Below are 23,764 nucleotides of genomic sequence, written 5' to 3' on the forward strand. Positions count from 1 at the left end.
ATCAATAACCTTTAAAGCGGATCTGCAAGCTACTAGGGGATCAGTCTTGGATCTCACATCACATCATCGGCAAACTGGAAGGTGGTCCCCTGTCAACAGGGTGGCAGCCACCATTACCCAATTGTAATAAGCTTTGACCAGATTGAAACAAAAAAATCCACGTTCCTTGCCAAAAGAAAATTGCTTAGCGATCTAGGCACTGTCCAGCTTGACACAGATATCAAACAAATTGAAAATACTTTAACTAATGAAATTAAAGCGTCCACCTTTGAGATCAAAGATTCTCGACGCCCTAAGTTCTGGTGGCACAAAGGGTTGGAAAAGCTCTTTAGGCTGCAATTGGCCGCGACAAAAAAGTGCAACAAATACCCGACTGCTCAAAACTTAAGAGCTGCGACTGAAGCCAAGGAATATTGGAAAAATGCGGTAGAAGAAGCCAAAAAAGAAAGTTACAACAAGAACCTAAACCTCCTCAATAGTCACCCAAATACTAGAGAAGCATGGAAATTTGTCAAAAATATGAAAGGTGCCGGATCCACTGAGTCTAAGCAACCGTGGGACGATACCAATGACGCTTTGTACCTTCAACATCTAAAAAATCAGGTGAGTGATGAAGACGATACAAAAGAAAAAGTAGAGCGGAAAGTTGCTTGCGCAGACAAAGTTCCTATGTTTGAGGACAACGAGCTCAAAGGTGTACTTAAAAATAAGACTAAAAGGTCCGCGGGTGGGTGTGATCAGATCACATATGAAATGCTTCGATCCTTGCCGGAAACAGCGACAAAAAATTTACTAACTGCACTAAATGATGCCTTCGCCAAGTGTGAAATTAATGACTCTTGGCGTAAGGTAAGAATCGTCCCAATCCCTAAGGCAAACAAAGACCTAAGTGACTATAAGAATTTCCGTCCAATTCCACTTATATCGGTGCTAGTTAAGTCTATAAACCTCATGATTAAAGGCAGACTGGAAGGCTTTTTAAACGACAAAAATATTTATCCAGAGAGATCGTATGCGTATAGGAAAGGAAAGTCTGCGGCAATGTGTATCAATGATTTTCTACATAAAGTTGCCAGCTTAAAACATGCAGGCAAAAAGGCATTAGTTCTGACGCTTGACATAAGCAATGCCTACAACTGTGTTACCCTAGGTAAGCTTCAAAGCCTGCTAGGGAACTTTGAAATACCAGATACGTATATAAAATGGATTATTGATTTCTTTGGCAAAAGAATTCTGCACCTGGGCAAGGAGTCCATAATAATAGAAGATGGCCTGCCACAGGGCAGCTGTCTATCGCCGCTACTCTTTAATTTATATACAAAAGAACTACACAGTATTGGGGACTCAGGGACAGACATCTATCAGTTTGCAGATGACTTTCTGATCCTATCGCACGGAAGCAATTGTGACATGGTGAGACAAAACCTTGAGCAGAAGGCCAAACAATTTTATGATATTTGTACCAAACTAAATTTGTCGTTCAACATACAAAAAACTAAGCTAATGTGCATCGCTAAAAGTAATAGGCAAGATGTACAAATCAAAATAAATGAAATCCCTATTGAACAAGTGAGACAAATTAAATTCATTGGTAGAACTATAAACTCGTCGCTGACGGTAGGCCCGCACTTCCAAAGGTTAGTGAGTGACACAAAGAAAAACGCAAACTTCTTGAAATGTCTTACTCCAGTGAAAACAGGTATAACACCAAAAGTGGCTGTTAACCTATATAAAATCGTCATTAGGTCCAAGGTCGAAGTCGCAAGAACCACGGCTGCAAGGATACCGAAAACAATAAACAAGAAAATTATGACTTTTCAGAATGCCACCTTACGTAGATGTCTAGGCCTTACACCTTCAACTCCAGTACACACTATATATGTTTTAGCAAATGAACTTGAACCTCTGGAGAGGGGTAAATATCTAACTAGTAGGGAGTTAGTGAAGATAATGTTTGACAATCCGACTCTCTTCAACAGCGTAAAAAAGGATTTATACCCAGAATCCAGTTATAGCTTAATATATCACGAATTCAAAAATACTTTCGATAAAATTGATACAGACTGCACCTTCCAAAAAAGCGTAGGTATGACAGTATTGGCGAAACCCGAGCTAAGGAAAAAAGATACGACCAAAGAACAATTTAAGGCAGAATATAATCAAAAGATTGACTTTTACAAGAACAACAAATTTTCTATCTTTGCAACTGATGCTTCAGGGGGCGAAACAGCCATGGGATGTGGAGTATATAATGTCACACATAATCAAAAATTTTTTTTCAAGATCAACTTTAAAACTTCCTCGGCCTTTGCAGAAACATGGGCTATTGCCAAGGCAGTGGACATTGCTGTTGAGGACGGGTTGAAGAACATCGCAATTATCACTGACAGTTTAGTAGCATGCAATTGGATAGAGAAAGAAAAGTCCAATAACTACATAGTAGCTCGCATACACAAACGCCTTAGTGAGGGGGGAATAAACTGTGTCCTAACATGGACTCCGAGCCATGTGGGAATACAAATTAATGAGACTGTGGATGAAATGGCAAAAACAGCCTTAGAAGTTGGCGCTCCTTTAAATGTGAGCCTAACTCCTGAGGAAGCAATCAGAAAAATCAATGAGGAACTAAGGAAAAATTGGAATGATAGGTACCGCCAAACTGCAAGGGAGAAGGGCAAACTGTTTGCTGAATACTTCCCAGAGATTACAAGCGATACGTGGTATATTAAATCCAAAATGGAAGCTAGAGACATAAATACAATAAACAGACTACTCACGGGACACACCTATGACAGAGTATACTTACATAAAATTGGGGCAAGTGAATCTGATCGTTGTCAGAGCTGCCAAGCAACCGACAACTACATCCATGCCATTTTTGAATGTGGGAAACACAACTCCATTAGGGAAAAATATGATATCTTTAACGAATTTGAAAACCTCCATCATATTCTCAAACAACGCGACACCAGAGCACTTATAGAGTTATGTAAATAAAAGTGTACAAAAGAAATGATATAAACAATTAAAAGTAAAAAAGAACAACTCACCAAGAAACAACCAACTCAACACGAAGACAGAATAAGTAGTCAAGCACTTTTCAGTGCTAAAAACAGCATTTTTAAATGCTACATAACATTATAATATGATAACTAAACATAAACAATCACTATAACCAAAACTAAAAATAACAAATTTAAACGGCCGTTCAAAACAACGAAAGAACCATATCGTCACGTTCAAGTAGATCAAAGGCTGTCAACGTTCACACAGCCTTTTCGCTAAAAGTCAACTGCCAGAAGAAATCAATCTCATCGCAACAAACAGGTCTTGAGCCAGAAAACCAGCAAGAAACACAGCAATTAATTCAACTACCATGCAGATTATCGAAAAATATAACGAAACCGATCAACCAGCTCGATAAACTCGGCGGATGAGTATATCAATCAATTTAACACGATCCAATATCAGAATCAAAACGCTTCAATGAGGCTTTCGTTTAAGCAATAAATATATATAATTCTCCAGTTGGCGGCTGGCGCTGAAAAGCACATCAGTTAAAAAATTGCAAATAATACGCAAGAGGCAACACGTAACCAATTAAGAGGAATAATCTGTCAAATCGTAATCACCCTGGCAGTATGAGTGCATAAACTCAGCCACAAAACCGCAAAGTGCAAAAAAAAAATTGTGCGATAAATAAAGGGCTGACCTGGACGGGACCTTGTTTGAGTTATTTAAATTAGTTTACTGTGGAAAACGCGAATCTATGCACAAGATATTGCCGCACTGTCAAAGTACATTTTTTATTTTTTTTTATGGAATAAAATGCGCAGCACTGTCAATAAAAAATATAAAAAATTTGAAAAATCAGGGCTATTTTAGAGTCACTTCAAGCTCGCACTTAATTACACTATAATTGAATGGGCTACAAAACTGCATATCCGAATTTTTGTAAAAATATTATTAACTGAAGGTCATTAGGATGGCACACTCCTATGTTGACCTTTTTTAAGAACAGTTTCCAGCTCTCAAGAAAAACGAAAAAAGTCATATAAAATGCTGCCCAAGAAATAGAAAAGAAATTTTCTTTTAAGTTTTAATTTGTAAAAAATTTTAAAATTGCATTTACCCGTAGAATATGCTATATTTTTATAAAAAATTTATTTTAAATAAACAAAAGGAAAACTGTAAATGCTAAGAATTGAAAGGGTGTGCAATTCAAATGACGAGGTGTGTCCCTGCAAAAAATTGTGCGACTAATCTCTAAAGAGAGTATTCCGGGATTCCTCTCAATCGGGTACAATTGGTCATTAATTAGTCGCAACTAGTCTCATACGGGTACTATTGGAGATCAATTAGTCTCGACTCATCCCTTACGGGTATAATTGGAGATCAATTAGTCCCCGACTCATCCCTAACGGGTACTATTAACGATTTAATGATATGTGCGCACTTAGTCAATGAAATTTCATGTGCGGCGTTGGCACACAGAGAGAGTATTCGCCTAACAAAACTGAGCACCCCAGTTCGAATCGCGGCTGGCGCAAATTTTTATTTTTATTTTTTAAAAGTGACTAGTCGCTTTTTATACCCGTTCGGGTATAAAGGTGAACAATTAGTCTCTTCATAGGACATGCTCGAACAAAAGCGATCAGTTCATTCCATATAAAGAGATCCAAAGTGGTATTAGTCGCATGCTCCTTTGCGATTGATCCCGGAGTCATCCCGGATTAGTCCCATTTTTTGCAGGGGTATATGAGCAGATGTGATCACTACCACAAGTAAACGCGAGCTGAAAGTGAGATTGTGTTAGTGTGCCAATTACGTCCCTGCAAAAAATTTGGCGACTAATCCCTAAAGAGAGTATTCCGAGATTACTCTCAATCGGATACAATTGGGCATTCATTAGTCCCAACTAGTCTCATACGGGTACTAATGGAGGTCAATTAGTTTCGACTCATCCGTTATGGGTATAATTGGAGATCAATTAGTCCCCAACTCATCTCTAACGGGTACTATTAACGATTTAATGATATGTACGCACTTAGTCAATAAAATTTCATGTGCGGCGTTGGTACACAGAGAGAGTATTCGCCTAACAAAACTGAGCACCCCGGTTCGAATCTCAGCTGGCTCAACTTTTTATTTTTATATTTTAAAAGTGACTAGTCGCTTTTTATACTCGCTTGGGTATAAAGGTGAACAATTAGTCTCTTCATAGGACATCCTCGAACAAAAGCGATCAGTTCATCCCATATAAAGAGATCAAAAGTGGTATTAGTCGCATGCGCCTTTTCGATTGCTCCCGGAGTAATCCCGGATTAGTCCCATTTTTCGCAGGGGTTTGAATGATTTTGCGTTCACTTTGTTACGCTCTCGCATGTAATGCTTATAGGGCTTTCGCACGAGGCGATTTTTCAGGCAACTTTTAGTTGAAAGCAAAAATCCCCTCGTCCCAACGGCCTTTCAACTAATCGCTTTCAACAAAATTGAAAACTTTGAGCTCGTTTAACTTTTTTTCCTTGCAACCCTGTGTTTGTTTACATTCTGTATACATACTTGTTTTTTTTTTACTTTTTTTCTTATATTTTATCTTTCAGCTTCGCTAAAAGCACTTCTACCAACGCTTGGCTTACCAAATATACGCCAGTTGATAAAATTTTGCGATTTAAATTCATGTTCAATAATGTAAATAACAATTCGTGTTGAATCGAAATTCGCCTCGTCTGAATAGGGATGGCAACTTTTTCACTTTCAACTTCTCATTCAACTTTTATTGCCTGTAAAATCGCCTCGTGCGAATGCCCTTTTACGCTCTTTAAGCAGGCGCTCACTCTCTGTCCATGCTTGTATATGATATAACTGATGCCAATTTCGTGCCTTTCGCAATAAATTAAGTGCGTTTAGGGAATTAAAACGCAAAAAATTTTTAGTTTAGCGCTTGTTTCGTTCTTTGGGGTGCTTTTCAAGGTAATTTTGTATTAAAAACGTGATTCTATGGTGACATTGTATTTATTTTGTTCATTCATTTATTCATTCATAGAATATTCTGCTAATTAGCTGGGTGTGCGCATTTGTACAGAAGCAAGCAATTGCATGGAAATAAAGCCGCTAGAGAAACCAAGTAAAGTTTTGCTAATTGTTTTACGAATAAAAAAACATTTTGCTAATTAGATAAATTAACTGTGTATAGTTGGAAATATTTACAAGTGAGATTGCGTGATTACTTAAAATATTTGAATATACAGGTTTATATGCAAGAATACCATTAAACACAGCAACACAAATTTGGTGTTTTTTTTTCTTTTGGGAAAATTGCGCTACTTTCAGTGTTTCGGTGCTTTTTTAAATAAAAAAAATTGGCAATAAGGGCAGCCAACTTGGCACAAACCGTGCCATTTTTGGCTCTATTTTACTCCAAACTGCACTTAATTTTTCAATTTGGCACAAAATGTCAAAATGGCACTTTTGAAAAAAGGAAATTTAAATACATTTTTGTGAAATCCTTTCCATGTACTTCTTTTTCTCAACTAAAATTTTCTAATTTCTATAGTGTATACAACTGGTTTATCTTACTTTGACATCGGACTTTTGTTTTAGGAATATCCGTCTAATTTTAATGCTAATGGGAAGAACTAAAGAGAATGGCACCTTTTTTGGCACTTTTAATTTTCTATTTGGCTCGTTTTGGCGCTTTTTTATCCTCAATATGGCACTTCATAGCTATGTATAGTTGGCAGCCTTGTTGGCAATTCTGATCACTAGCTGACCTTCACCGAGCGCTCTTTGATGGGTTCGGACTGAAAAATGGGAGTAAAAATCAAGTTTTCATAGTAGATGTGCATTTTTTATCTTTATAAAAAAAAACAATTCATTTCTCCTCGTATCATTGTATTCTGCGACTAAATAAGGGGCTAAAGCGGCCTTTACAAGGGTCGATTTCTGTAGACTGGAAAATCGACTAGCCAAAGCACTTACATTGTACGGTTGAGATGTCATTTACACGGGTCGATTTTGGTTGAACGACAAAAATCTACTAGAAAATCGACCCGTGTAAAGGCGCCTTAATCCAGCGAGCAATTATGATTAGAGTTAAAATGCCTTTGTTAAAATTAATAAAAAGTTATTTCATTATTTCTTTACCGGGACAATTGTTACATCGGTGGGCAACGACGCAATTACAGGTAAAAGGTAAAATATAACTTTTAGTTTGCTATTAAAAACCCCACCCCCTTTCTATTTGAAGAGTAAATTTGTTGATGCAACAAAACGGAGCAGATTTTCAGTTGAGCGAAGTAGAGGACTAGGCTTAAAATTTTTTCGACAAAACGGAATAAATCTACTCCTATCGGAGGGAAGTCCGAACGATGGCTGATTGTGTATATGAGGAAAATTTACACTCTTTGTTTGGTACACAAAGTCAGTATTACCGCAGCCGTACTGCGATGAGCATGATTTTGGTGGAGATATAAATAATTTTTTCGCAACTTTTCATACCCTTCCTCCGTTAAACTGTTTTTCCCTTTCTCCAGCCCACGCTCGTACTTTCGCTACTGCGCTGGCAAAAAAGTGCCCATGTCTGACCTAGATGAATATTAGAAGCTTTAATATATTTAGTTATAATTACCAACCCATGGTAATAGTTCCCAAATATTGTCAAAATTGGGGAACTAAATATCTTTAGTTGTCAAAACTAATCCTTTTTCTCAGTGTAATTTTCAGCTTTTTTTTAGTTTTTAATTTTTTCGAATAAATACAAAGGATATGGTCATTCTTTTTTGCTTTATTCCGTATTCGAAAAGTTATGTGTTTCAATGGACACATCGATTTGAATACTACATAATTTAGATTTAGATAATATTTTTAGCACTTTATTTGAGAAAAATAAAACATTTAGATTATTATTTGTATTTTTTATACATACTTATGTAAGTATATTACGCATTCAGTGTGAATGCTATGATATCGTGGGCGGAAAATTTGGTGAACAGAGCTAGCGTTATATTGAAGAATGCAACTGTGCTATCACTTCGCACATATCTTGGAAACCCCAAATTGAAACATTTTTCATGAGCTTTTATTTAACTTGGTCATCCCGCGCAAATCGCGGAAATTTCCAATCGATTTTAAACTGACTTCCCGACAAGTTAGACTTGAAATTTTCAGCATAGTTCCAATCACGATGACACTGCAATTTAAAATGTAAATGAATTCTAACAGAGCGTAATTTGCCAAAGAACGTAAAACTACTATAAAATTGTTAAAGCTGCCGGCGCGCCGCGGCGGTAGTGTAGCAAAGCTATTCCTAGTCTAGATATGAACCTCGTTGTAGGCATCATACCAAGGAGATACAATTAAAAGACTCCAGATGTCGCCCCGCCAGAAGAAATTAAATATTGCGCCTAAATATATGCCATGCTACAGCGGAAATGGACGACACGCCATTTCTTTAAATAAAATTAACAGCTGCAATATGTACATATGTATGTTTATACAAAACGTAAGTACACAACATTTTGCTTGCCAAGTCTTCTGTTCTCTTTCATTGCAAGTTGAATTATTTTAATATTTATTGCAAAATTTCGTACATAAAATAAAATAACACTTTTTAATATACAACGCTTTTATAAATGGACTAAAATAAAATAATGTAAAAAAAATATTTTTTAAAAACAAGCTTTTATTTAACCTGTGCAATGAAAGGAATAAAATGAAGTAGTGTAACAAAAGATTTTTTAGCAAGAAAATTTTGTCAAAACTTCTACTAATGAAAATTACTAACAATTTTTACCAATTTACTTCGTTTTTAAAAAAGCTTGTCGGCGAATTCAGCGTACATGCATAATTGGTTAGGTATGTATGTACATGTATGTATGCAGATATTTAAATGCCGGTTGTCGGAACGTTGTAAAATTCCGTCTACTGCTAGAAACACAAAATAAAAAATCAGACATTTTGCGACGATTAGTATGAATAAAAAAGATGTTTCGTACGTTTCCAAAGCAGTTGAAAAATGCATATAATAATAAAACTGCTATCTAACCCCCTTATTCTAGAACCCGAAATTCGTAATTCGTAATTCATAGCTACGCTACGAAAAGCGAAAAATCCACATGCTACAACCTTGCAAAAATCGCGACTACTCCATGCATGCGTGTAAAGAGTACTCCCTAAGGACCAAGGAGTACTCCAAAATTAACCACAATTCATATAAAAAATATGGTCCAATTAACATTGCGATGTCCTAGGGAAGGACCATATACTCCATCCCCGCATTACATCAGAGTAGCACAAAACTACTCCAACATAATAACAATGGCATTGTCGCTATATTTTTTCGTTTGTACACGCTTTTGTTCTTCACTTCTCAAATACTTTTTCGAAATTAATAAAAAACCAAGACAAAAATTAAAAATTATATGTTGCCTCTGACGGTATTCGAACCCGAACATGCTGGGAGCTAAGAACTAACAGCGAGCATCTCTACACGTTCAGCTACAGCCAGACATGCAAATGTGCTTTCAAATGCTCAACTTCAATCACGTTTCGTTAAAACACGAGCAGTGATCGGATAACAAACAATAAGCTAGCGCAGAGACACCAGATGGTCCGCTACAGCATGACAGAGGAACACTTTTGTAAGTACTCCAATTTACCACAAATAGACTACATGATCCAACGATTTTTGCAGGGAACCCTTGCGGAAACATGTGCAGCATTGCCAGCTATCAGTTGTTTTTAGAAGATAGCTGAATGAAGGAAAACAAAGTGGAAATGAATTAAAAAAATATTCATGAAGTGCTTATTTATAGTAAAATTGTTTGAATTTACATAGTTTGAAGGAAACGGTGGATTCTATTGCATTTGCAATTATAGCAACGGAATGATTTCACAAAGATATGCTGAGCTGTTGGGCATAGCCATGGGCGCGTCTATGTCAGCTTCTGGTTGAATTATTGAACAAGTCAGAACTCTTCCTATGCTTGAAGAACTGGTTCTCAATCCAGTTAATGCAATAACAGCTTCTCCCAAGCCATTGAAAACATGCACTTTGTTAGGTCTACCACCTGTTGTACTTGCTTCTGCCTTCGGCCGCGCTTAGTGATTATAACCCTTACTAAGTAGAATTCTCCTTTCTGTGTTGCCGGAGGAAAAGGGCTTCTGCATGTCAAAGGTATACAACACTTCTTATTGCGCAGAACCCACGTCTAAATTTGCAAAAAAGTGCATAGTGCAAACCGAATTTATTAATAAGATAGTGCTCGGAATTTTTAATCATTTAAATTAAATAAAATCCTAATCCTTTGATTACACGTGATGTTAAAGTTTTAGGATTCGGATTATGCATTTGGACACAACAACCAAAAAACCTTTTTCCAAATAACTAAATAAACAAATAAAATCATTGTACAAATAACTAAACCGGATCCAAGTTTCTCGATAAGGGGCAACAAAGATTCTTTTTTTCTCGTTTATATAAAGCAGTGGATAAAAGTATACGTACATGCGAAAGGCAAATTTATCTGTTTAGATGAACACCACTAATATTTCCTGCAAACACACATCGATTTACATCATTTATCTCGCCTCCGACACAGAATTGTTTTCGTACAAAATTACACAAAAAAGCTTTTTCGTTGGTTTTTAGGCATGCAATTGTTACGAATTTCGAAAGTTCGAAAATACGATTCGGATTGCAGCATACAATTTCTACGATTCATAGCAAAATCCGAATACGAAAGAGTTGCAAATAGAGGTGTAAATCAAAATGATTTACTCAAATATTTAACATTGAATTTAGTTCTAATGAAAAATATCATTTTTCGAATACAGAATCACGAAATTGATATCATAAATTTTGTGTTTCTAGTTCAACATTCGTCACTCTAAAATTTTACCTCAAAGAGGTGTTTTATTTGATATGTATATACACGAGATTTGGAAGTTTTTATCCGTTTGCCCAATCGACATGTTTGAAATATAGTTGGAAAGGTCTTACAGAGTGTGTCCAGAAAACGGTTTCAGTTTTCATAAACGAATATCCCAATTCTGAAAAATTAGGCTAAATTAGGTTGCGAAACAAAAAACATTTTTTTTGCTTTTGCCGGTTTAAGGGGGTATGTGGGTACACCCAACACATCTAGTGTTATTATATAGGTCAATACCTTTCCAACGATTCCTTACGCATTGAGTTCCGGCGACTTGTTGGAAATATATAGAGCTAAATTGATTTTGGTTCGTGTCTCCACTACGAGATGCTTTGCGATGTGTGTAGCGTCTGTACGTACCTTCGTTTAATTTTTTTCAAACTTTCAGGAATTACAGTACAAAAAAAACTAAGAGGGTTTTGTTCCAGGGTGTTTCGATTCGTATGCCTTTGTGGGTGTGCTGGTTTTTTAAACTACCACTACCCTACCATTGATGTGTATATAAGTAGAGAGGTCATAAAACCAGCTAAATATCTAACGTTTTCTTTTGTGTTTATGAAATAAAAATATGTCATACCGTTATCGCCTGAAAACAAAATCGGACTGCTGAAAATATAGGTTTCGGGCATTTTCTCAAAAACTGGTCAGTCGATTTTTTTATATTTTATATTTAGCCCAAAACCTTAGCTTTCATTTGGTATATAGCTTATATCTGGGAAAACTCTTGTTGTGGAGATATTGCGATTCAAATTGAAAATTCGCTCCTAATAGCGACAAATGGTTAAAAATTAACATATTCGTCTAGTTTGGTTACTTTAAGTTATCAACATAACATACCCAATTCTCCGCAGAAAACTGTCCAATCCCCGATTGCTACCTAAACCGAACTTCTCTGCAAATCGGGGGAATTTCCCGCGGGTTGACTTCCCTATACGCGATACATGATTATATATGAAAAATGATGAGATATTCTTTTTTTGAGGTCATGAATAAAAAGATGTAGTTTAGCTTCAAAACTTAAAATAATTTGCGACCAATCAAAAACATTTTTATTCTCTCCTTCAAATTCAAGTGACCATAATTATGGCAGTCGAATACGAGACTAAAAATAATTTTGCAAATTTTTTCCACAAAAGCTAGAGGATTTTAAAAATCCTCTTCAATGATTCTAGATTTATTAGCCTTGAAATAGTATTTTATTTGGCATATACTTTTCGGTATTTCTTAAAAGCAGCACATAGATACTTACTTGTAAAATCACACATTCGTACAATATTTTTCCATAACTTTGTACTTTGTGCTCGGGATTTTTACCACGCAAAATTTTTTTCAAACATTCCTAGGCAGGGAAACATGACGAAACTATGCGACTACTTTTGAAACACGAGTGGTATTCAACGGATTATTGTCAGACTCGGATTTCGACCAAACGCAATGTAGTGAACATTATCCGGAACGGGCTGAATGTAAAACGTGCCCTTCCATCTTTGAGAACTTCTTTACTTTTACAACATTCTCCTAGTAGTCATCTTATTTGGAGTTTCGTATGTTGAAGAAACAATCCCTCGGCATTTATTTTTTTTGAGTAGTTTCGCCTAATGAATATCTTCTCTCTTCACAAAATTTGAATACTGCCTCTACACCCGGCACATTGGCCACCAATCCGGGTGTATTTTTTTGTCGGTTTTGGAGTCCTTATACGTAAACAAAGTTTGAGATTTTAAAGTAAAATGTGAGCAAAACTGACAATTTGAAGACGAAATTCTCGAAAAAAGTAAAATCAGCTGCTCTACTGAATATTCAACGTGAAATGCGTTGAAATACTAGTGAAATTTCTTTTGGAAATTTTTAACAATAATCATTAACGTCTATTTTCGATTTATACTCACAAACACCAAGTTTTTCTCCGCAAAATTATAACTTCAGTAACCATCTACATACATATGTACGTGCTCCTTGATTCGAATCGCAAGCGTCCACACTTAAAAATAAAAACTTGTTCATAGACATGTCATTTTTAACGCAGAGACATGTCATTTTAACGCAAATGCGCCAAAATACCGAATACGGGACAAATACCGGACATTAGAAGAAATACAGAAGATTTGACGTCCTGTACGAAATAAATAAATTACCAGGGCCAATGACTAAAAAAGACGACTGTCCCGTATAAAAGAGGACAGATGGTCACCGTAATCATATCGGTAAAGAACATTAAGGGCCGCTTTCTAATGTAAGCAGTAGAGTTGCCTTTACTAATAGGGCAGATAAATTGTTCCTCACTTTAAAGTGCGTTATAAGTATTTTCGTTTTCTTATCTTACCGGTAAAAATAAATTTGTTATTCCGATTTACAGCAGCGCGGAAGTGAAACTTCACTCCATTCGGCGCTAAGGGCCGTTTTCTTATATAAGCAGTTAAGTTGCCTTTACTAACAGGGCAGATAAATTGTTCCTCACTTCAAAGTTTTTTCGTATTCTTATCTTACGGCAACGCGAAAGTGAAACTTCACTACATTCGTCATAAAATTTCAAAGGTTGGCAATGCAACATAAACAAATAAAGAGCAAGAGCCACTGTTAACAAAAACCAAAACCTTCGTTGAAATATCTAATATATCTGACCCACGAACCAAAACCAAACTAAAATTTAAAGTTGGGTACCTACAAATTTTTAAAGGCTACATCGGGTGAGGAACAATTTATCGATTCGAGAAAGTAATGCGCTGATGAGGAAAGGAAAACTCGTATATCGAGACAATAAAGTGGCCGGTAATCTAAAGGTTAGATGAGAAAACGGCCGTAAGTCAGAAATCCATTTTTCATTTTCCAATTGCTGGTATATAAATAGAATAAAATAAAAAACAACACAATAGAAAAGAATGTCCAGCAAAGACATATGTATTTCAAAAAGTAAAAAGAGCCAAAATGTTCTAAGCAAAGAGAAATTAAAAGAGCCACACTTTGCTAAGCAAAGAGCCGCGTTTGCCCACCGTTGACAAATATGTACATATGTATGTATCAGGGATGTTGCGAATGTGGAATTTTAGACATCCGCGGATGCGAATGCGGATGCGGATGTTTAAACGCTAACATCCGCGGATGCGGATGCGAATGCGGATGTCAAGTTTATACTCGAGCGCATTTGTGCACAAGGGTATTTTAAATTTGTTCACATAACGGTTGTTTGTAACAGCCAAAACGAATCGAGATAGATATAGACAAATATATACATAAATGATCAGAATGAAAGGATAATCGATGAGAGGAAATCGATTAAGCGGTGACTGTCTGTCCGTCCGTCCGTCCGTCTGTGCACACTATAAATCGAGTACAAATTGAGATATCTTAACAAAACTTGGTATGTGCACTTTTTTTGAGCGTTGGACGAATGGTATTGAAAATGGGCAAAATCGGAAGATAACCACGCCCACCTCCCATATAAAGATAATTTTGAGAAATACGAAAACTGCCATATTTTAGTAACTACTGAAGCTTATTCACTCAAAACTACTATTTAACGGTAATTAATCCCTTGAAAAGAAGTAACATTAATATGGAATTTTGGAAAATATAAGTTATCTCATCGAAGATGTTTGAAATAGACGTAAAACCACCGCTGCTTACCATGTAGCGGTAGTTTTCGGAAATGTGGAAAAACTATGTGGAAGACTTGCGCCGGGTATTTAATGTTCGCCTCCGCCCGAACTTAGACATTTTTGCATGTTAAGAAATAATTTAAGTAAGTAAATTAGGTGATTTAGTTAAATAGAAATGGAAAGGTTAGTAATTTTTAATAATGTTTTTTTAGTATTTGAATTAAAAAATTGGAACATTGTATTCAATAAAAAGTTTTTAAAGGATCGTAAATCAAACCTGCGCCACTAAATAACTACTCGCCCGAGGCGACAAACTTGAAAAACTTGAAACTTGACAAAATTGTAAATTCTTTTCAATTGACGCTGCACCAGTTGAGAGGTCTTTCAGTTATATTTAGTTTTTTTATTGCGGTGCAATAATTCTTCATTGAGAATTGCATCGGGCTGCAAATGTCGGATGTATCCTCCTGACTTCCATCTTCACAATCTTGTATCATGGCAAGATCGTTGTTTAAACACCGTTGTTTTCCAAAGAATTCTTCATTCTCATTCTTTTGGTTGTTTCTGAATTTGGAGAACCTGTAACGTCAACAGCGTTTTTCGATTTCAGTTTTTGTAATTCATTTTTAATACTTTCTTCTGTGACTGAAATAACTTTTAAGCAGAAATAATTTGTATTTTTTTATCATTTAATACTAAACAAATTCATATACCAGACCCAAGGTTTGTTCTATGATAATTAATTAACATTTTTTATAATATTTTTCAATGGGTTGCTTTGCTCGTTTAGACATTTCCTTCATTTGGTACCAAACTTGTTTAATTTGGATAAGCGGTTTCTTTATTATCCTGAAAAGACTTTTAATTGGGAATAAAAAATATTTGGCCAAGATTAACTGGTAAAAAAAATTGTTATTTTCGGCTCCTTCAATATTCGCATTCGCAAAAGATCCGCATTGATTATTGCGAAAGCGAAAGCGAATGCGAATGTTAAAATTAATGCGGAAGCTCCGCGGTTGCAAATGGGAATGCGAATATTCGCAACAACCCTGGTATGTATGTATATACCCCTACAAGAATTGTGTGATGGAAACTAACACATTCTCATTTATCTTAATAAAACATATGCAAATTTTGCGTTGGTTAAAAAGAGACCATAAAATAAGGCCATAAGTTGGAGGAAGACGGAAGAATTTGTACACAAATGTTTACATCAGATTTTTCACACTGCCCTTTAGAATTTGATAGAAACTTGTAGGTAGCCAGTGACAGAAATCTCTATCAGTCTTGCCACTCAAATGATTTGTCAAATGATAGTCACTGTTCTTGCAGGGACGCATTGAGTGTGAATGCTATGATTTCGTCACTCGCGCTCACTGCCGTGCGCTGTGATATCGGGGTGGGATATTTAGTAAACCGGGCTATAGAGCTGTCAAACTATCGACGATACTATCGATAGTCTGATCACCTGAAATAACTATCGATAGTTTTAGCACTATCGCCACTATCGTTTCATTGATACGTCTTCTCTTTCCTAGCGCTTTTGACATTTTCACGTATTGGTTCAAAGTGAACAAAACTTGGCAGCATTATTTCATGAACGAACGAATAAAGATCACCCAGGACGGTGTGCGAGAAAAACTAATTTTTTTTCCAGTGACCTCATTTTTTCGCCGCCATGTGAATGAAACGGAATGAAGCCATGTGTGTGCATGATACAACCGATTAAAAAATGCCGTTATCAACTATTATTATTTTTTTCTTAAATACAATTACACGGTTGCCGTGCTGGATGATCTGTTTAGTGGGTTCATGGCAAGCGCCATTTTTATAAGCATGGAAATAGCAGAGGTTTCATTGCCGTCTTATGAGCATGTCAGACCTGGCAAAGCAGTACATTTCAAAAGACTATCAAATTGGCACCTTGAATGTAAAGTGACTTTCAAAAGACCTTTTCTTATTCCAAAAGGCGAATTGAAGGGAAAATTTCTGAAATCGCATTTTGACTGTTTACACGACGAATGAATTTATGGCAATATTTCTCGATACTAAAATGCAACCGTGAGCCGCTAAAATAAACAAAACCAAGATAATGAAAAATAAATGGATTTAGAAAAACATATGAATTGGGTCGATACTATCGATAGTATCGATAGTCACCCTTAAGACTATCGTAAAACATCGATGGACTTGACTATCGATAGTTTGGCAGCTCTACCGGGCTAGCGTTATTGTGATTAAGTACAAGTTTATACATCCGGCGCAGGTAACAAATATCGTCGTTTCAAACTACCTTTGCATGATAATCAGGACTGTTTTTCCCGATTTCAAACGTTTTCGATTATATGCTGAGTTAGACCTAATAAAATAATTGAACCAAGTTTGGTAGAAATCGATAAAGTGGTTACCGAGATATACCTTTGTTATCATAAAGTGGGCGGTGCCACTCCCAATTCCTAAAGGTCTATAGCATTCTTATTTATTGTTAAAAGATTGTTGTGACTATTAACTTGGAGTAAATTAGCATCCTCAGTTATTGAAATATCGAAGTTTTCGTATTTATGAAATTTACCGTTGTACGGGAAGCGGGGCTAGTCCGATTTGAATAATTTTTAACGAATTGATTTTCCATACCAAGGTTATTAAGTGAACCGAGTTTGGTAGAAATTGATAAATCGGTTACCGAGATACACATATGAGGTCATAAAAGCGCCACGCCCACTATCCAAAAATCTATAATAATCTAATTTTCTGCTGAGTGGTTATTGCAATCATCGATTTTAGGGGAATAAGCTTTAATAGTTACTAATTTACCGCAGTTTTCCTGTTTCCGTAAATTACCGTTATATGGTATGTGGGCGTGGTTATTGCCCGATTTTAAAGATTTTCAATAGATTTCTTAGATAGACCTTAGGCAAGACTTGTACCGAGTTTGGTAAGGATTGGCGAAGCGGCTACTGAGAAACAGCATTTCATCAGAAATGGGAGGGGTCTCGCCTTTTTTTCAAAAATTTAAAATAACATTAATTTTTATCAAAATTCTAGTTCACAAATTAATTTTCAACAACCATCCAATATTTACTGAAATATCGTAGCTCTAGTATTTTTCGAAAATACCTTTATATGGGAAGTGGTCGTGGTTATAGTCCAATTTCGCCCATTTTCAATACCAACCTACCTTGGATAAAGGGAACCCTTTTTACAATTTCGATGAGATATCTCAATTTTTGCTCGAGTTTACACGGACCGACAGACCGACATGGCTTAATCGACTTCTCGATTCATTCTGAACATTTATGTATACATTTGTCTATATCTATCTCGATTAGTTTTGGCTGTTACAAACAACCGTTATGTGAACAAAGTTAATCTACCCTTCTGTACAAGTGCGCTCGAGTATAAAAAGGCGAGTGCAGCACCGTACTCGTGATAGGAGTGATACATACTTCTTAAAAAATACATGGGTGCAGCGCAGAGAATGAGACGAATGCAGTTGCTTATTGTATCTAATGTTGGTCAAAGTTGCTACGTTTTTACCATTTTTCGCATTTAACTTTTTTTTTTAATTTTTTTATATGGGGCGTTTCTGTACCAAAATGGACGGGATTCACAATTCATGTGTTTGATTTGTTTCAAATTTGTAGGGTTGATGGATAAACATAAATCTTATTCTTACTAATATTATAAATGTGAAAGTTTGTATGTTTGGATGTTTGGGAAATCATCACGCGGAAACGACTGAACGGATTTGCATGAAAATTTGTACGCAGATAGGCTATGGGCCAGATTAGTTAATAGGCTGTTTTTTTAAGAGTTGCCACCTGTTAAAAAGTTTAATTTATTTAATATGCGGGAACGACTAAATGGATTTGCATGAAAATTTGCGCACAGATAGGTTATGACCTAGATTGGAAAATAGGCTACTTTTCTTAAGAGTTGCCACCTGTTAAAAAAGTTGCATTAAATTAATACGCTGAAACGACTGAATGGATTTGCAGGAAATTTTGCAAGCAGATAGCTTATGCCCTACAGTGAGCAAATTTTTTGAAAGAGTTGCCACCTCTTAAACAGGTTTAATTAAATTAATACGCGGAAACGACTAAACGGATTTGCATGAAATTTTGCACACAGATAGCTTATGACCTAAGTTAGAAAGTAGGCTACTGCTTTTAAGAGTTGCCACCTGTTAGAAATGTTTAATTTAATTAACACGCGGAAATGAATGAACTGATTTGCATGGAAGTTTTCACACAGATAGCTTATGAGCTAGGCTGAAAAATAGGCTACTTTTTTAAGAGTTACCACCTGCCAAAAAAAGTTTAATTAAATTAATACGCGGAAAAGTCTTAACGGATTTGCATGAAATTTTGCAAGCAGATAGCTTATGACTTACAGTGGAAAATAGGCTAATTGTTTGGAAGAGTTGCCTCCTGTTAAAAAAGTTTTAATTAAACTAATACGCGGAAACGACTGAAAAGATTTGCATGACATTCGCACAGAGATAGCTATGACCTACGCTGGAAAATAGGCTACTATTTTAAGAGTTATCACCTATTAGGAAAGTTTAATTAAATTAATACGCGTAAATGACTGAACTGATTTGCATGAAAGTTTGCACACAGATAGCTTATGACCTAGATTGGAAAGTAGGCTACGTTTTTAAGAATTGCCACCTGTTTGAAAATGAAATTTTGCTCAAAGATGGTTTATGACCTGTATTGAAAAATAGGCTACTTCCATAACCGGTTTTCCGATCGGAACGAAATTTAGTACGCTTACTACAGATTTCGGAAGGATGGTCTTAGACTGAAAGTAAGTCCGGTAACTCCAGGCCCCTTCCATACAAATTGGAATTTTCATATTACATACATATCTCTGGAAGTATTTTTGGGGGAGAACTGAAACTTGGTATAGTGATATGTATGTGAAATCAATGTTGGAATTAATCGATTGATGTTTTAATCAGTTAGTTAATTCGACTAAACTCAATCTGATCACAGCTAATCATGATTAATTTTAATCTGGCTAAACAGTTAATCGTAACCGCGATTAAAAAATTAATTTTTAATCATTAACTCTTATTTTGATCAAGGAGGTTTGGTGATTAATTAAGTTATGCTGGAATTTCCCTGTGCACACAAACCAAGTTAATCCGGTATGACTAAGTCGGGTTTGCTCATCAATCTAAGCAATTTGGTGTGCATTTTCATTAAGATATATACCAACAAACGTTTTACAAACTAGGTTTGTAAAAGTTCCCAGTTTATGTATTACAATAATTATGTGCTTTTTATAAGCGTAAAACACAAAATTATTACTATAACTGGTGTTTGGTTTCAAACTCGGACAAACTAGACAAATTAATCAGATTTTTTTTTTAATTGGATTAACGATTAATGTTTTAAATTAATTAAACGTAATCGCAGCCAGCGATTAACGATTAAAAAAATGTTATCATTAATCGTACAGTTGATTACGACTAATTAATTTTAATCGTCGAACGCGATTAACATTTTAATCGTTAATCAGATTAACAGTTTGCCAACACTGTGTGAAATCATGTTCATATTCACGGAGAAAAATGGACGTTTTTGGTAAAGAAGCGTAGCACCTCCCATACTGACTGAAAGTTTCATATTGCATATCTCTTCAAATGTTTGGGGTAAAGCACTCAAGCTTGGTATGGAAATACATATGTATGTATGTATGTGAAACTAACACCATACTCATGGAGAAAAATGAGAGTTATTGGAAAAGGTGGTGTGGCAACTCCCATGTAAATTGATTTTTCTACGCTGCATATCTCTGGAGGTGTTTATTGCAGAGGACTGGAACTTGGCACCGAGATGTGTATACAAAATTAAGTCCATACTCATGGAGAAAAATTTGCGTTATTCGAAAAGGTAAACTTAGAGAGATTGATATCTTTCGTATGCCTAGCGCGCAGGCGAGATTTTATAATTTCATAGTTTTAAACGGCCTAAATACCTTAACTCGCTTAAAAAATAACGAGGTATAACGAAATGGGCACAGAAATAAAATCTAACATCATTAAATAATTTTTCATGTTTGTATAAAAGCGCGGGGTGAAACCCGCGGGCAAAAGCTAGTAATAAATAAATATGAAATTTGAGCTTGATTAATACACCTAAAAACTTTACAGCACAAAAACAAAAACAAATTGATTTTTTTCGATAGCTTTCCAAATATCTCGAGAACGGGGGTGGAAAAAATTAAAAAAAAAAAATCACACATACACACAGAATTATTTTTAAATGTTTTTTTCTGAGAAATATTTCTCATATAAATTTTGTGATAAAAAAAATAGTTTTTCAAAATATGCCATCTCAAAGGAAATTAAAACAGGTAAGAAAGTCTAAGTTCGGGCGGAGCCGAACATTAAATACGCGGCGCAAGTATTAAATATATGTTTTTTCACCAGCACAATAACCACACCGAGTTTGGTACAAATTGGTAGAACGGTTACCGATATACTAATATGTGGTCATAAGTGGGCGGTGCCACGCCCATTTTCCAAAATTTTACCATAAACGTATTTCTTGGTAAAGAATTGTTGCAAGCATCAATTTTCAATAAATTAGCTTCAATATTTACTGATTTATCGAAGATTTTGTATTTCTCTAAATTACCGTTATATGGGATGTGGGCGTGGTTATTGTCCGATTTTAAAAAGTTTCGGCGATTTTTTATGCTGTACCAAGGCCAACAACTGTGCCAAGTTTGGAAGAAATTGGTGCAGCGGTTACCAAGATATACACATGTAACCATAAGTGGGCGTGGCTACGCCCATTTTACAAAAATGTATAATATTCTTATTTCACGACTAAAAGTTATTATAAATATCAATTTTGAGTGAATAATCTCCAGTAGTTACTAAAATATAGCAGTTTTCGTATTTCTGAAAATTACCGTTATATGGGAAGTAGGCGTGGTTATTGAGCGATTTTAAAAATTTTCGGCCATTTGGTATGTTGTGCGAAGGCCAACAACTGCGCCAAGTTTGGAAGAAATTGGTGCAGCGGTTACCAAGATATATACATTTAACCATAAGTGGGCGTGGCTACGCCCATTTTCAAAAAATTTATAATATTCTTATTTTTCGTCTAAAACTTATTATAAATATCAATTTTGAGTGAATTATCTTCATTAGTAACTAAAATATCGCAGTTTTCGTATTTCTGGAAATTACCGTTATATGGGAAGTGGGCGTGGTTACAGTCCGATTTCGCCCATTTTCAATACCAACCTACCTTGGATTAAGGGAAACCTACATACCAAATTTCGTTGAGATATCTCAATTTTTTCTCGAGTTATCGTGTACACGGACGGACGGACAGACGGACAGACCGACGGACAGACAGACATGGCTTAATCGATTTCTTTTTTCATCCTGATCATTTATGTATACATTTGTCTATATCTATCTCGATACGTTTTGGCTGTTACAAACAACCGTTATGTGAACAAAATTAATATACCCTTGTGCACAAGTGCGCTCGGGTATAAAAAATCACAATGGTAGCTCTGAGTATTGCGTAATATTTAAGTATAGTGTTACTGCGCAATACTCAGGGCTACCATTGTTATTTTTTTTTATTTTTTTTGAGGTGGCATATTTTCAAAAACTAATTTTTTTATCAAAGAATTTGTATGCGAAAAATTAAAAAAAAAATTTAAATATATTCCTTTTCGTAGAGAATTTTGATGTATGTATGTGTGATTTTTTCCCCTAGTCCCGTTCTCGAGATATTTGGAAAAATATTAAATCGATTTGTTTTTGTTTTTAAACATGTATTAATCAAGCTCGAATTTAATATTTATTTATTATTTATGTTTATGCATCAACCCTAATAATTTAAAACAAATCAAACACATGAAGTGAGAACCCCGTACATTTTGGTATGGAATGCCCCATATATATATATACTTTTTTTTGATACAAAGGATATGATCATCCTTTGTTGCTTTATTGTGTATTCGAAAAATTAATAGAATTGAATTCAATGTTAAATATTTGAATAAATCATTCAAATTTAGATAGCGTTTTTAGGAATTTATCTAGGAAAAATAGAACATTTACACCAAAATTCATACAAAATAAAGAAGACTTTAACTGCTTTATAATTAGAAAATTTGTATGAAAATTTCACTTTATAGAGCTCTTTAAATCTATTTTATTTTTTTTATGAATAGGGTGTTAGATTTTTGTTTGGATTTTCGTTGGTTTTTAATTTACTATCCCAAAATAATTGATTTCAACTAAAACACCTCTTTGAGGTAAATATTTCGAGTGACGAAAGCTGAACTAGAACAGACAAAATTTATTATATCAATTTCGTGATGAAAATTATACGAATGCCCTGGAAACTGACGCAAAATAGTTTCCTCTATTCGGAAAAGTTCTCTCAACTCTTAGAAACACAAAATAAAAAAATAAAAACTTTAGCAACGATTCGTATGTATGAAACTATTTTGCCTAAGTTTCCAGGGCAGTTAAGAAGATGCGTATAACTTTCGTCACGAAATTGATATCATAAATTTTGTTTGTTCTAGTTCAGCTTTCGTAACTCGAAATATTTACATCAAAGAGGTGTTTTATTTGATATATTAATACGCTAACGAAATCTCAGACAAATCTATTCCTCTCTACTGCTTCTTTATTTCTCAAACGATTTGAATGATTGCTCTCGAAAGGTGTTTCAAAGCGGAGGTGCGCGTTTTGTTTGGTTTCCGGGTAGCGGCCGCAGGAGTCGATTTATTCCCAAAAATTTCATTTATGTTCCGATTCCTCCCTAATGTTGCTATGAATTACAAAATTCTTTAACAGAAAAGATATCACTTCACCTAACAACGTTAGTGACCTGGACGATCAAGAGGTGCTCATGGACCAGAAAACGTCACAAACAAAATGAAAGTGTGTGAAAAAATGAAGTGGTCGAATTTCGACAATGGGGTAATAAAAGTTTAACGTATATGGCTAGCTACGTTCCATTCTTACCTCGTCCATGGCCTTCATTTGCTTTTTATGTGCTCGTAGCAAAAGTGACCTGTCCGGTGGAATTTTGCTAAAATTTATGTATTTCTCCACCAAAATCGTTTGATAAAGTGATAAACTTTGGTTAAATAGAGTTCCATACAAAGTTTGAGAGTTCATTTATCAAAATGATACTGTCGAAGACATGGATGATGATAAATAATTAGCTAACCTTTATCTTA

The 23,764-nt window shown here is 35.3% G+C and overlaps 1 protein-coding gene across 1 annotated transcript in view; it reads left to right on the forward strand.

Moving 5' to 3' along the window:
* Positions 1-519: 519 nt before the first annotated feature.
* LOC118749696 (Down syndrome cell adhesion molecule-like protein Dscam2) overlaps positions 520-23,764 on the forward strand; it is a gene marked incomplete at its 3' end in the record, with an annotated part of 267,478 nt that continues 244,233 nt past the window's right edge. The window contains 1 exon segment of the mRNA XM_036484490.1: positions 520-1,569. Within this exon segment, the coding sequence (XP_036340383.1) occupies positions 520-1,569 (1,050 nt within the window).

The sequence above is a fragment of the Rhagoletis pomonella genome, unplaced genomic scaffold, assembly GCF_013731165.1.
Source record: "Rhagoletis pomonella isolate Grant_MI unplaced genomic scaffold, Rhpom_1.0 Rhpom_scaffold_00034, whole genome shotgun sequence".
Classification (NCBI taxonomy): domain Eukaryota; kingdom Metazoa; phylum Arthropoda; class Insecta; order Diptera; family Tephritidae; genus Rhagoletis; species Rhagoletis pomonella.